At 40.4% G+C, this 15904-nt stretch overlaps 1 protein-coding gene across 1 annotated transcript in view; it reads left to right on the top strand.

Moving 5' to 3' along the window:
• PNPT1 (polyribonucleotide nucleotidyltransferase 1) overlaps positions 1 to 14780 on the top strand; it is a 49944-nt gene extending 35164 nt beyond the window's left edge. The window contains exons 18-28 of the mRNA XM_006122141.5: positions 259 to 312; positions 419 to 528; positions 3322 to 3393; positions 3497 to 3560; positions 6094 to 6177; positions 6823 to 6906; positions 7802 to 7908; positions 7989 to 8044; positions 9441 to 9519; positions 11642 to 11689; positions 12762 to 14780. Of these exons, the coding sequence (XP_006122203.2) occupies positions 259 to 312; positions 419 to 528; positions 3322 to 3393; positions 3497 to 3560; positions 6094 to 6177; positions 6823 to 6906; positions 7802 to 7908; positions 7989 to 8044; positions 9441 to 9519; positions 11642 to 11689; positions 12762 to 12917 (914 nt within the window). The 3' untranslated portion in view covers positions 12918 to 14780. The remainder of the gene's footprint in view (positions 1 to 258; positions 313 to 418; positions 529 to 3321; positions 3394 to 3496; positions 3561 to 6093; positions 6178 to 6822; positions 6907 to 7801; positions 7909 to 7988; positions 8045 to 9440; positions 9520 to 11641; positions 11690 to 12761) is intronic.
• The last annotated feature ends 1124 nt before the right edge of the window (positions 14781 to 15904 follow it).

The raw sequence follows: 15904 nt of genomic DNA, 5'->3' as shown, positions 1-15904 counted from the left end.
GTTTCTGAACCTCAGTTATGGTTGTTAGAGAAGTGCTTTAACTTGCAAAGCAGTAGGTTGCAAGTAAAAGGGGAAGACACAAACTGAAGGTTAATAAATGGCATATTGCCTACAAACTTTTCTGATTTAGTTCACTCTTCTAAGACCTTTGTGCAATCCATTGTAAGGGGTATAATTTTAGAATTACCAAAGAACTTCACTAGTTAGTTTTGCTTGTAACTTGTGATAGATACATCTCCATTCTCTGACTCCCTGTAGGATCTTCATCAATGGCTTCTGTATGTGGTGGAAGTTTGGCATTAATGGATGCAGGTACAATGTGTAAAACGCATGTAGAGAATAAACTAATGTATTCATTAAATGGCTATAAATTGTGGTATGACAGGATAATAGAAATATTTTCATGTATTGCTGTTAGGAGTCCCAATATCAGCTGCTGTGGCAGGTGTAGCAGTAGGACTGGTTACCAGATGTCAGCCTGAGAAAAATGGAGAAATTGAGGATTATCGTTTGCTAACAGACATCCTAGTGAGTGTTTCTAGTAGTTATTTTTCCCCTTCCTTGTTTCCTCCTGTCACACAAAGCTACCAGAATCTCTTGCAATATTTGTTCAGAGTACTTTGGGAACATGTAATGCCAAATTAGTACAGGCAGTCCCCGACTTACGCGGATCCGACATACGTCGGATTGCTACCTGCGAGCTCCGGGGCGAGGAAGCCCCGTTCGTAAGCTGCTCCGGTGCCCCTGGTCTGCTGGAGACCGTCTCCAGAGCAAAGCCTCAGAGGCGCGGGAACCCGCCGCGGCTGCGGCTTCAGTCCCGGTGCCTGTGCTCTGCTGGGGACGGTCCCCAGCAGACCACAGGCACCGGGACTGAAGCGGCAGCAGCGGCGGTTCCCCGCGCTTCTGAGGCTTTGCTCTGGCTCAGAGGACCGGGACTGAACCGGGACTGAAGCCGTAGCAGCTCGACCGACACCTCGACCTGGCACCTCGACCGCCACCTCGACCGTCCCCAGCAGACAACAGGCACCGGGACTGAAGCCGCAGCAGAGGCGGGGTCCCGCGCCTCTGAGACTTTGCTAGAGCAAAGCCTCAGAGGCGCGGCACCCCCTGCCGCTGCGGCTCTGCTCCCGTGTCCCTGGTCTGCTGGGGGGTGGGGGGGCGCAGCTAGTGTGTCCCCCTCCCCCCCAGCAGACCAGGCTTTTGTTTTGGACCCTGAGGCAGAGCAGCTGGGGCGCTGCCGATTGGTCCTGCAGCGCCGCTCTGGGCACTACTGGACCAACCCGGCAGCACCCCAGCTGCTCTGCCCCAGGTCCTGATTCAGCCGCTGCTGGTCAGTTTCAGCAGTGGCTGAATCAGGACGCCTGGGGCAGAGCAGCTGGGGTGCTGCTGGGTTGGTCCAGTAGCGCCGAGGAGCGGTGCTACTGGAGCGACCCAGCAGCACCCCAGCTGCTCTGCCCCAGGCGTCTCCAGGTCAGCCGCTGCTGAAACTGACCAGCGCTGACTACAAGAAGCCCGAGGCAGAGTTGCTCTGCCCCAGGCTTCCTGGAATCAGCCTCTGATCAGTTTCAGCAGCAGCTGACTTGGGGAAGCTTGGGGTTCTTAAGTTGAATCTGTATGTAAGTCAGAACTGGCAGTCAGTTTCAGCAGCGGCTGAATCTGGACGCCAGTTCCGACTTACATATAGATTCAACTTAAGAACAAACCTACAGTCCCTACCTTGTACGTAACCCGGGGACTGCCTGTATATAGTTATGGATGTATTTTGTTTTACTTTCCCCCTTTTGGGGAAAGATCTCTTTAAGGATATCTGTTAACCATATCTTCATTTTATGTATTACTGTCTGCCCCTTTTCCTTCAAGCTCAGTTAACTTCACTTCTATTGCGTTCTTTCTCTTCCATTTGAGGAAAGAAGAGGCATGACTTAGGCCAGGGGTGTCCAAACTTTTTTCAAAGAGGGCCAGATTTGATGAAGTGAACATGCATGAGGGCCGACCATTTTGCCTGACATTCTTTGAACCATTAAAATTAAATGCAAATTAACTATTTTATGCAAAGTTTATTGCAAATGGCATACTTTTCATTTCGTCACATGGATGACAAATCTAAACAGGTGTTAAACCACTCTGCCTTTCATATCTGAAGGCCAGATGAAAAAAAAATCCAGGAAGCTGAAATATATGTCAGGAACATTGTAAAGTACATTACATATTATTGGTAATAAAGGTTGTCTGTCAACTTTTAAGTTCAAAAAATATGAACAGGAACATAACACCAAGTATACATGTTGTGTCCAAATATATTTATAACTGATTTAGACCAACTGACATTAACTGAGATTTTACAATGTATTCATCTCAATACATATGGATTCGTTGGGGGCCATAAAAGATAGATATTGCCAAATTACCTGGGGGGCCGTATTAAACCGGAACACGGGCCGCAATTGGCCCCCGGGCCGGACTTTGGACATGCCTGACTTAGGCCATACCTACTCTGGACTTATGTTGACGAAACTTTAGACACTCGAGGATTTAAAAAAAATCTCACCTGTGAGTGATATAAGTTTTGCTGGCATAAGCGCTCATGTGCACAGCACTGAGTTGACGGGAGACGGTCCCCTGTTGACACAGCTACAAGTGCACATTAAGCTGATTTTATTATGTCCACAGTAGAGCTTTCTTCTGTCATGATCAATCTTTGCAGTGGCACAGCTTTATTGGTATAACTGCAACTTTGGTAAGCTTGTAAATGTAGACATGACCACCCCATTTATTGACTGACAACTAGTGTATTTTGAATCAGGCTTCCATCTTTTCTTCCACTAAAATAATTTGATATCAGTTTTTCTGAGAGAGTACAACTTGTTCCTCCTGAAGTAACCTTTCATGATGAATAACAAAACTATTCTGTTATAAAAATATATAGCCTGCAATAACTAATAGACCGCAAGGGGAAAATGTCCAGAGTTAATAAAGAATAGTGACATGGCACTAAAGAAAGGCATTGAAGTCTTAAAAGACGCAACTTTGAATCTAGCAAACAAAAAACTGTGACTCATAGGCAGGGCTTAACAAAAGGCGGTGAAATCTACTCGCCAGCCCTGCACTGCGCATGTGCAAGACCCGTATTGTGCATGCACGTGCTGCTGGCAAACGGGGCGACCGGCTGAAATCTACTCGCCGCAGGCAAGTAGAAACAGCAATTTGTCGATCCCTGCTCACAGGTATGAGGATGTGACCAAGGACATGGCCTTTTACTGCAGTATCAAATATAGATTTAATCTGGCTTGTTCAAAGTATGTGTTTCCATGTACCCTGTAGGGAATTGAAGATTACAATGGTGATATGGACTTCAAAATGGCTGGTACTAATAAAGGAATAACTGCTTTGCAGGTATTTTAATTTATTAAATCCCCTTAAAATGAAATAAGAAAATATGACTGGACAATAGCCCTTTCAAACATGCTGATGTCATTTAACTCTTTTTCCACCTAAGGCTGATATAAAACTACCAGGGATACCACTAAAAATTGTAATGGAAACCATCCAGCAAGCCACAGGTAAGTCCATATTTGTGTGTTGTACAAATTTTAAGAGAAAAATATCAGAGGGGTAGCCGTTTTAGTCTGGATCTGCAAAAGTGACAAAGGAGTCATGTGGCACCTTATAGACTAGCAGATGTATTGGAGCATAAGCTTTTGTGGGCAAAGACCCACTTCATCAATTTTAAGAGAGTAATTCCTAACTTTTCAATATTTTCATGTATACAAATCTTGTGCCATCTGAAAGATTAGTGTGCTCTGAATTGCTAAGAATTAACTTCTGTACGTGCTTGTGTATAAAAAAAGAGTTAAATACTCTTAACTTTCATACTGTCTCCAGAATGTCTAGCAGTTCCCAGCTCTCTTATAAATTCAAAATCCTGCCAGGAGCTAGGGAACATGTTTGTTACTCACTCACAGAGGCCCCAATTAATAAAACAATGTAAATGTGCACTGCGTGCAGACAATAGAATGCTAATGGTTATCAGTCCATCACTATATAAATTATATATTGTGAAAAAGATCCAATGATATATCAGACTATTAAATTAATACTGAATTTGAAATATTAAATGTTGGGCTGGAAGATATATGATTAAATAGGTGCAAGCTATGTTTGAGTTTAGTTAAACATAATTTAGGAATCAATATTTTTACTACTCAGTTGACTATATGAAAATAACTTTCCTCCCTTTATTTAAAAACTGAAAAATGACTTATGGATCAGAAAACAAATGTCTTGGATTGGCCATATATCTGTGGTAAAAATGAGGTTTTTGGCAACCATTCAATTTCAGACCCTGCCATCTATATACCAAAAAGAATGCTAAAGGAATTTCAAATAAAAATTGTGTGGAATAATAAGTTCCCATGAATAAATAAAAAAACTCTATGGACCCACTCTGAAAGATAGAATATTGATATTCCAGTTTTAGCTTACTTGCAACTAAAGCATTATATAAAATGTAGTAAACCCAAGTTTTAGGAGTCAATTAAGGATAGAAATTCTAATGCTATGGGAAAGGCTAACTGAAATATCATCACAATATGATGCAGCAAATTCTTCCATATTAATTTAGAAGGCTACCGTTAGAGTTAAAGGGGGAAATGATATGAAAAAATATACCACTTTTGGATCAATAGAAGATATTTGAATAAACGACCAAACTTCATCAGTTTGTGTAAATGCTAAGGAAATTGGTTACAGAATACCTTACTTCATTTAAGGTAAGGAAAATTGAAGTAATAAACACCGGAGAGCATATGGATGAACCTTTATGACGGGAATGTTCTGAAATAATATTTTGAAGGAAAATAATAAATAGAATTTTCCAGGTAATTTAAAATCAGGCTACACTCATAGTCATTCTATTAGATTGAAGAAGATAATTGATTTTTAGGGAGGACCTACTGTTAACATCTACTATGAACAAGTAGATATGTAATGGTTCATTTTTGGAAAAAGGCAGATCCCACTCCAAACATTAGTATTGTTCAAAACAAGGTATGGGAAATCATTTTAATGGACAGACAGTTTTATACATGGATCAAGTAGATTTCATAATGTATATTTACTGTTTTGGGAATCTGAATAAATAAATATATAAATAGTAAAAGGTGACCAAATGTACATGGGACTTTTGAAGATGAAACACACAAGTTAATGCTTTTATGGAAAGTTGATGTGCACTGAAGACAAAGTAAGTTTTATTTGTCGATGGTCTCAGTTCTGTATAGTCATTAGGACCCAAGGGGAAAAAGGAAGGAGTGGAACTCTGCCCTCTCCATGCCTCACATCTTCTACCCCTCCCCCCACACTATTGCTGCCTCTGTCCTTCATACAGTCACACAGCAACACTTCTGCTCCACTTAGCCACTAGGTAGCCAGCCCCTACCCTGGAGCAGAGCATTGATCAGGAAGAGCCAAAAGCAGAGGATAGGGAGTAATCCTGTCTGCCTCAGCAGCACTTAGGCAGTCCCCTTGGAGGAGCATCAGCCTTTCCCAGCTGTATTAGCACCCTTCTGTCACCAGCTTCCCTGTTCACACATTTTAAAATGCACCAGTCACAAAATGGGGGAAAAAATCATCCTGTGACTTAAGTGCACAGTCCTTTGCATTGAGGGATTTATAGTTGGTATGTGAAGCAATTTTTGGTTCTTTTGTGCATCACAGATATAAATGCACATCAGTGAGCTACTTCTGTAGACTGCATAGTTATAACAACAGTTCTTGCTAAATATTTGCAGTTTCAACCATACTGTGGGCATGATTTTGAAATGCCATAGCACTTTAGAGACTAACAAAAATATATAGTCTCATGATTTCCCACGAAAGCTCGTGATACTATATATGTATGTTAGTCTCTAAGATGCCACAGGACAACTTGTCATTTTTATCTCTAATGTATGTGACGTCAGTGATAAATACTATATTTGTCATGCTAAATACTCACATTAGTTTGGGTAGCCTCCTTGTATCCTACCTCAAATTTAAAAGCAAATATAGTGTTTATTTTCACTTTAAACGTAGTACTGTCTTTTTTCCTAACAGTTGCAAAGAGAGAGATCTTGCAAATTATGAACAAAACAATTGCAAAACCCAGACCAAACAGAAAAGAAAATGGACCAGTTGTAGGTAATATTGAGTATAATATAATTGTGTATCACTTGTTTTAAGATGAGAGATTTGAAATAAACTTCTGTTTAAAATATTTTGTCTTTAGCTACGAGTGCAGGTGGTTGTAATTTTCTTTTTGTTGGCTGAGGGGGGTGCCTGGGTGCTCTTTCGAAAAAGCGGCTTGCTTTTTTGAAAGAAGTGGTTGCAGTCTAGATGCTCTCTTTCGAAAGAGACTTGTAGTCTAGACATACCCTTAGTGTTTCCTATACTCTCCCCCACCAGGATTTGTGAAATTTGATTAAATTAAAATATTTCAATTGTTGTATTGAGGGTGGGAAAAATATTGCCTCATTTTAACTTTCAACTACCAATTCTATCTGTTTCACTCTCACTAAATCTGTGTAAGTTATGTACATGTATCTGAGTGCTGGCTTTTGTTTTATATCTGCCAGAATTCCTGATCAAATATTTATAGTGATCCAGGTTCTGAACTTCTTTGTAGTTAAACTTCATTCGGTCATTGAGAGAGAAGCATATTTAACAGATCTTTACAAAGCAGGTCACTAAAATTAAAAACCTAAATGAGTATCACTTGATCTTCTAAATTCTTGTGATATTTCTTAATGCTGCATTTCAGACTGTGACTTACATGTTCTCTTTCAGAAACTGTTCAGGTGCCTATCTCCAAAAGAGTAAGGTTTGTTGGGCCAGGCGGCTATAACTTAAAAAAACTACAGGCTGAAACTGGTAAGAGTGTCATTATTATAATTGATATTTATTTATTTATTTTATTTATTTATTGTATAAATGTGATATTAGCTCTCTTTGGTGCATGTGAAACCTTTACTTTATGGGATATCATGTTGTTGACAATTAGAGGGCAGGAAGTGGGGGGTGCAAGAGTCAGGGCAGGAGTGTTAGGAGGTAGAGGGCTGATGGGCTGCAGAGGGTTTGGGTGGTGACCTGGGGCAGGAGAATGAGGTACAGAGTTGGAGGGGGGGAGTATGGGTCCAGGAGAGGATTTTGGCCTGGGCCAAGGGGTTCAGGATCTGGGAGGCAGTTGTGACCTGGAGGAGGTAGGGGGAAGGTTTATAGAGGATTTGGGTGGTGACCTGGGGCAGGAGGGAATGGTGGCTTGGGACAGGTGGTTGGGGGGGAGAGGAGGAGGAGTGCCAGAAGCAGGCTCTGCCTGGAAGATGGTTACTTAGGCAGCTCCCAGCTAGCAGTCCTGCAGGAACCTGAGGCAGGCTCTCTGCTTGTCTGCTGCAATCCCAGGATGCTGGCTCTGCTCCAGGCATGGGGGAATGGGAGGAGAGGGATGGAGGGGTGAGAAAGGGGAAGGCAGGCTTTACTCTGCCCCCAGCAAAATTTCTCAGCTCCAGACACTGGTCAATGAGAGCTGAGAAATTTTTGCTGGGGCCACATTTTGCCCAACCTTGGTTTACAGTTTTGATATAAATGAAGTTTTGTGGTAAATTTCACTATAAAACAGTAGGCTTGCACAGGATTATGTGCTCACATTAAGTCTTTAACATAGGTCTGCTGTAGTATGAATTTCCTCTTTACTGGTTTAGTTGTAGAGGACATTTTTATTTCATGATTGTCATCAGTGTTTAATTCCGTGTACATTTTCATTTTTAAGGGGTAACAGTGAGTCAGGTGGATGAAGAGACATTTTCTGTATTTGCCCCAACACCTAATGCTATGCATGAAGCACAAGAGTTTATTAAGGAAATCTGCAAAGATGATGTAAGGACAGATTTCCATTATTTGCTTTGAATTTCTTTATTTTACGAACCTGTGTCTGACAACGTTTTTTCCCCGTGCAGCAAGAGCATCAGTTGGAATTTGGAGCAGTTTATACAGCCACAATAACTGAAATTAGGTAAGATACATTTGTCTTCTGAATGTCAAGAAGTCTAATTGATACCTGGGATATTATTTTAAATGGTCACTTAGAATATAATTGGAGAGATTTGAGTTAACCCATTACATATTTATATCCCTTTAAAAACCTGAAAGGTTCAGTGAGTCATTGGCCTTGATAACTCAAGGGCCATGGAAGGATTAGTGTTTGTGAAGAATCTGGACCATCTGCTAATACTTTAGGGCTACATCTAGACTACATGCCTCTGTCACCAGAGGCATGTAGATGAGGCTACCAGGCATAGGAAAATGAAGCGGCGATTTAAATAATCGCCGCTTCATTTAAATTTACATGGCTGCCGCGCTGAGCCGATCAACTGTTTGTCTGCTCAGCGCGGTAGTCTGGACGCGCGGGTGTCGACATCAAAGGCATTTGTCGACCACCCAGGTAAACCTCATTCCAGGAGGCATACCTTGGTGGTCGACAAATGCCTTTGATGTCGACACCTGCACGTCCAGACTACCGCGCTGAGCCAACAAACAGCTGATCGGCTCTGCGCGGCAGCCATGTAAATTTAAATGAAGCTGCGATTATTTAAATCGCCACTTCATTTTCCTATGCCTGGTAGCCTCATCTACATGCCTCTGGCGACAGAGGCATGTAGTCTAGACGTAGCCTGGGAAAGGAGATTTGAACTCCTAGCTTGCACACACCTTCTTTTGATACCAACAGGAGGAAACTATCTTCCCAAGGAGCAAACAAGCCAGGCAAACCTGAATGTAGAGTAATTTAGTGCTTCTTCATCTATGTGGACCTATTGCAGAAGATTATTATTATTATTATTATTAAGAATGTAGAGGAGTAGAACCCTTAGGAGGAGGGAACCCTTATAAAGGTAGCTACTGTTTGATAATATACATTTCCTTTGTGAGAAAGCGAAGATGCACTACTCTCCAAGATTTATGTAGGAAATCCTTGTACCGCTGGTGAGATTGCAGTCAGCTCCTCTACTAGTGTTTTGCTATGAGGGGGAAAAATCCTCTTTTTTCCTTTTCTCAATGGCTTTTCTGTAGACTTTGCTTTATCTGTCTTATGTATTTATAAGGCCTCTAACATTTGGCACTCAGCTATAGTTGGGAGTGTGCTTTTCCTTTACTATGATGTAATATATTGATTTAAAAGATAAACCTAGAAAAATATGTACTAGTCACTTGTTATTAAAAAAATGAAGCTTGCATTTCAGGACAGATGGTTTAAATGAAAGTGTGCCCATCCTCTGTTCTAATAGGTAAATGATGAATGAAATCTTACTCTAGAAATTCAGTGTATATTTCCATTGTAAGCGTGAGCCAGAATAAATGTATTGCTCTCTAAACAAATTATTTTGAAATAACCTAACTCTTTTCTGATGCAGAGATACTGGAGTGATGATAAAACTGTATCCGAATATGTCTCCAGTGCTACTTCATAATTCACAACTTGATCAAAGAAAGGTAATAAAAGAAAAACAAGGAGGCCAAGTACTGCTGGGTTTCCCAACAAGATTTTCTCTTATTTTTTTAAGTTGTTCAAATGAGCTGGAAGAGTAGAGCATTGCAGCACCAAAGTCAGAGTTTATGGGAGGTTATATTGCCTACTTAACAGTGATCTAATGTAAGGAAATGCATGTGGAGAGTTAGAGGGTAAGGGCTTCAGATTTCAGAGACTTACTAGAAGCTCATCAGAGGGACAGGGTATAGCCAAGGTCCAGGGATATCACCCTGGTAAGAATCCCAGCACTCTGACTTTTACCAGTGAATGTAAAAGTGGGGGGAGGGATAGCTCAGTGGTTTGAGCATTGGCCTACTAAACCCAGCATTGTGAGTTCAATCCTTGAGGAAGCCATTAGGGATTTGGGGCAAAAATTTGTCAGGAATGGCACTTGGTCCTGCTGTGAAGGCAGGGGACTGGACTCAATGCCTTTCAAGGTCCCATCCAGTTCTAGGAGGTAGGCAATCTCCATTCATTATTATTATTTAATGAGTATGAATGGGTGGGGGAAGTTGGCATTGCCCCAATAGTAAATCTGCTTCCCCATACTTCTCGCTGGTCCTGGCCTGTAAGTTTTGCACAAGAGAAAAGCGGGTTTAACAAAAACAGAAGTAGTAAGTAGAATTGTAAAGGATTATTTAATATAAAATTGGCAATATTAAAAGCAAGTATAGTATGATACACTGTACATTATGATTTAATTTCAAATTGCATGATGTGTACCTTGAGGCATGCCAGCAAGGTTACTCCCTTCCTAAATAGTAAATCTTAGGCCTTGGGTTAATAGCTGGCAATTAAAGGTCATTCCAGGTCCTATGCATAATATACTGCTGAAAAACTTCTCCTCCATTGGCTACCCTGAAAAACTATTTCCTTATTTTCTGAACTTTCTGTGAACTGACTGCATGTTCCAGTAGGTATTAGTAGTACCAACAATGTCCTATCACAGGACTACTCAACTTTGAAAGCCTCAGGGGCCACTCATACTCACGGCACATGCCGAGGGCCGCAACACAAGGGTGGTTGCATGTATATGCAAATAGCTTCTTTCACACTGATTGGCATGAATACAAAAATTAAAGGCAAGACTATACAATAAACAGGCCCCATTTAAGTCAGTTCTGCTGATATTAATAAAATGTAATATTTACCCGATTTCCACCCACACGACAGCACTTTTAATGAGCAATTACAGTCCAGGAATTTAACTACGAAAATGCATATCAACAGAAGACCATTATATTGACTACTTTTTTCCTTTGGCTCCCACCCGTAGGCCACATGTTGAGCCCCACAAACACAAACTGCACTGTGGGCCACAAACAGGGCCGCAGGCCGCATGTTGAGTAGCCCTGTCCTATCATGTTGAATACTGGTGCTACATCAACAAGGAACCACCATGGTGGTACAGATGTTTCAATAAACAAATAGTTTTATGTATGTGCTGAATACTCCCCTGGGGGGCGGGGGGAAAGTAGTTAAGTATTTAGGACCAAGTTCTTACCTTGTATACTGATGTACAGTTCCACTGAGTTCTGTTGTGACTGAAAGAATAATATTGCCCTCAGAAAAACTGTTTGGCATTTAACTTTTGCTTTTCATCACATCATATTGTAAAACCAATATTATTCTGCCAGGGTTTCTTGAATAGTTTAAATCCTCCATTCTAGTTGGAAAACTTGTTCCCCGCTCATTTCCTGTTTGGTTACAATGCTATATTCTAAGTAAATTAAATCTTTTGGCAAAGGCTTCTATGTGCCTGTTACTCTTAGGCAACATCTACACTACGAGTTTTCTTGGCAAAGAATATGCTAATGAGGGTCTCATTTGTATATTTTCTGCCGATCCGTTTTTGTGCTGGGTTTTTGCTCAAAAAACAAGCACTGTGGACAGTTTCTTTTTGCGCAAAAACGGATCAGTAGAAATTATGCAAATGACATCATGACTCATGCAAATGAGATCCTCATTAGCATATTCTTTGCCAAGAAATCTCGTAGTGTAGACGTAGCCTTAGTAAAGCTAACTCTTTCAATAACTTTCTGGATTTAAGAGCATTTCATTTAATTATGTAACTTTTATTTCTAGATTAAACATCCTAGCGCCCTGGGATTAGATGTTGGCCAAGAAATTCAGGTATTTATTTAAGCCTTGACGACAGTATTGAAAAAATAATATTGTAAATTTTGTTTCATTGCCAAAAGGTATAATAGCTTTTATGTCATCCTTGGTTTGTGTTGGCACAAGACGAATATAGCTAAATCTGTTTATAAATACTTCAGTTTGTCATACTTATAGCTTTATATGTTGGTTAAAAATAAGGATGTTAAATATTGATTAGTTTACTAGTCGAGTAGTCGATGGAATTTCCATCAACTACTCAATAGGCACTTCCACATTCCTCCTTTGCAATGTTGGGGCTCTTCTGCATTTCAAAGTTGGAACTCCGTGTGCAGCCTGGGCTCTTGTACATTTCAAAGCGCAAGTACCCATATGGAGCCCAGAGTCAGTGGGACTTCCTGCTGGCCCTGGGCTGCACGCAGAGTTCCAACTTCGAAATGCAAAAGAGCCCCCAATGGGGCTCTAGTGCATTTCAAAGTGAAAGCGCCCGCATGGAGCCAGGGGTCAGCGGGGAACTTTGAGTCCCCCGCTGACCCCAGGCTCCATGCGGCACTGCCACTTTGAAATGCCGCACGAGCCAGGGTCAGGTGGGGAGTCCCCAGCTGATCCCGGGCTCTGTGTGGTGCTGCCCCTTTGAAACGCCACCATGGTGTTTCAAAGGGGCAGTGCCACACTGAGCCCGGGATCAGCTGTGCGGTACTGCCCCTTTGAAGTATCCTCTCTTTCCCCCACTTTTTCTGCCTCTGATAGAGGCAGCAAGGGGGAGGGGGAAGCGACTAGTCAACTTGACTGCCCAATAAGCATTTGCTCGTTGGATAGTGGACGAGTCCTTAACATCCTTAGTTAAAAACCCACTTCTGCTCCCTTGGAGTAAATGGAATTTTAGGCTATTCACTTCAGTGGGAATAAGAATTGATTGTGCAAAATAGATTTAATGGTGCCCAATGGTAATAAACTATAACAACGTATGTTCTTAATATCAGTATTTTCCATTCACCTTTAATTTTGTTCCTTCAGTTTGATATATGATAATTTTTACACTGAAACTAATTCTTACACTGTCTGAAACAATCTCATTTCTCCCTAGGTGAAATATTTTGGACGTGATCCAACTGATGGCAGAATGAGACTTTCACGTAAAGTACTTCAGTCACCAGCCACATCTGTAGTTAAAACTCTAAGTGACAAAAACAGTATTGTAATCGGAGGTGCAATTCCAGAGTCATCTAGCTCATCCTGTTGACTAGTAAGATCATAAAAACTGTTATGGACATATTAGTACAGAACTTTTTAATGTATGAACAAATTTATGAATGCCAAGTTTATATATTGTACAGATAACATTTTAATTTTGTATAAATATTGTTTGGTGCTGATTAGTATTAAATTTTCATCACTGGCTGTTTCATTCTGTGTCACAAAAAAGCTTAATTTCTTGTTACAAATTATGTAAAATTGCTGAGGAAAAATTGACAATTCTAGACTTTGGGTAGGCTATCCTATATAAGCTGTCAGACAAAGCTATCTTTATTTTTAAGAAGTCTTGCTCATAATGCCAAAGAGCAGATACAACCCCGTTTAAAGAAATGTAAAATTGGCTGCTTTCTTGAAAGTTCTGACCATCATACTGGAATGCCTGAAGCTCTGACCCTTACATATTTGACTGTATAATAGACTTAGATTAAGCTTTTTCAAAAGAATACTATGTGCATTTTTTTTCTTCGGAAGCAAAGGAGACAGTAGACAAAGGTGACTGTAAAATGAAGGCAAAATTCTTGCCAGGTCATTGGCAAATGAAAATTTTTAGTAATTATAACTTACGATATTGTCACTGGTTTAAAACAAACTTATTCTCTAGATTTGTGAAGCTTTATGCTAATTTAGAGAAATACAGAAATAAACTTAATTGACTTTTAGCACCATTTTGAATGCGGAACCTTCTTGATTAAACTAATATTTTGGCATTTGGTCCCTCGGAAAGAGTAGCATCCTGCATTTTCTTCAAAAGTTGACACAGTAAGCAAATAATCTCACTTAATAAAAATCATACTCTACTAAAACTTGCAGACTGACAATAGTGGGGAAAAAAGTAGACACACAAACTATAAAAGCTAAGAGGTGAGGTAAAGTCTCATAATTTAAAGTTGCTGTTAGACAATTTGGCTAAAATTCCATCAGAGTAAGAGAATCAAAAATCTCAAGTTGCACAGTGGGAAGTGTAGACTTCTGTAGTTTTATAAAATAGACATTTTCAAAGTTATTTCAGAAATATCTGAAAACATTCTAGTGTAAAAGGTAGAATTGAGAAGCCATTCACTGACAATCCTTTACATAATCAAAAGTTTTGGCGTTACTTTTCTCTTGTTGAGATGTTCCACTTTTATCTTGGTGCAGTTTCTCTCAAAGTGGGCAGCGGGCCCTCTTTAGAAAGCTGCTAACGGGCCACTCCGGTTTTGCGTCTACCTTGGCTGCAAATGGCAAATAGTAGCCAATGGGAGCTGCAAGGCTCCAAGTAAATAAACCAGAGCAACCCATTAGCAGCTCTCTCAAAGTGGGCCATAAACACTGGCTTAGCACAATGTACCTCTGTTAGTCAGTGCCCAGTCGCAGGACATAACCCTATAATGAAGATTGTAAGGGAAATTTCAGCAATCTGCAAGGTATGTAGAATTCACTACTTTAATATGAGTAGTGTTTAACCTCAGTTTCATGGCTTATTTCAGATATAAATAAATTTACAATGACTAAAGTGAAAGCACCACATTTATAAAGAACATTAGCAATTTTATAATACTAAAATGTGTAGTAGAAACACAGAGAGTCTGTTATTGGAACTTACCATTTAGAATTAAATGCTAATGAACCCTCCCAAAATAAAGTATAGAATAAATAGAAATATTGAGATTGTAATGGATTTTTCCCCCCAGTTTTGAGTTTTAAACCATTGTGCCTGGTATAGGTTCCAAAAATCTTGTCTTGAAGAATGATAAAACTCCTTCACTAAATTATGTTCAGTCAAGATGATTTCTTTAGAGTCTCTTAAGTTCAAAGAGACATTTTTTAAAAGGGTATAATAATTAACTGTTTGTTCAACACCATGTGTTGAGGCTTCCAAAAATCCATTAAGGCAGCACCCATGCGTATGCTGATCTCAAATTTTAAAGATCTGATCTATTTGTAGAAAACCAAGTTTTCCATCAGTAGCAAACAATCTCTGAAGCACCCAGAATAAAAGAAGTGGAACAACGTGCAGGAAAATACTTGTGTTTGTGGAGGAGAAATATGAACCTCTAACTGTGAATATACAGCCACAAATATTTTGCAGTTTTTTCTTGGTAAATATTAAAAGGACATTGAACCAGTTACATTTGTAGTCTTTTTTTCCTCATAGTATAAATTTGAAATACAAGCTTTCCCCTACTCATCTTTGCTTTTATACTTACCTCAATTGAGAGATCTTTACTTCCTGATTTTGTTACTTTAAATTATCATCACACATAACCAATATCTCATGCAATGGGTGGTAATATTGGATTTACACATTTTAATGTTTTTATTTGACAGATGGCCCTGGGATTCCCCACTGCTGGTGTTGGTGTGTCCTTGAGCCATTGTTTGGAGATTCTTAGAGCAGTGCCTAGCTTGCACACACTGCCTTGATATTGCGCGTTCACAGCCTGTCTCCTCAGTTTCTTCTCTGGCATCCTGGTCTGAGAAGGAGCCCCACAGTGTCACTCAGATTTTTTTCCTTCCTTCATGACTTAACTAGTTTTTTCTTCTTATTTCAGATAAGCTTCCATTAACCGCTGTTTGTCTGCCCCCCCAAAAATAATTCTAGTATGCCTGTTTCACCAGGTTTTAAATGATGCACTTACATGCAAGGACACTATTCCCATTTCAGATGGCTAATCACAATGCATCTGCTGTTTGCTTAAAAAAACCATGTCCCCCAAAGATGTGCCCATGGTAACAAGCTAAAAAGGCAGGGACTTGAGGCTAAAACTCATTCTTATGGAGAAGTCTCTCTGTCCCATCTCAGATCCAGGGCCCAAACCCTTCATGAGCCACTCCATACATCCATCCTCCAAAGAAAAAAGGTGGCAAAAAAGTGCTCGGCTTCGTCACCTCAGAGAGGTCCCCTTCCTGCAAGACGGTCTCTGAGCAGATTGGTGCTAACCGTGTCATCTTCACCAGGCCTCAACACCCATGACACTCGGGGCATCTCAGGCA

This window comes from Pelodiscus sinensis, chromosome 3 (genome assembly GCF_052426305.1).
Source record: "Pelodiscus sinensis isolate ZL-2025 chromosome 3, ASM5242630v1, whole genome shotgun sequence".
Classification (NCBI taxonomy): Eukaryota; Metazoa; Chordata; order Testudines; family Trionychidae; genus Pelodiscus; species Pelodiscus sinensis.
Note: the sequence above shows the minus strand (reverse complement) of the source record. Positions and strands in the feature narration are given on the sequence as shown.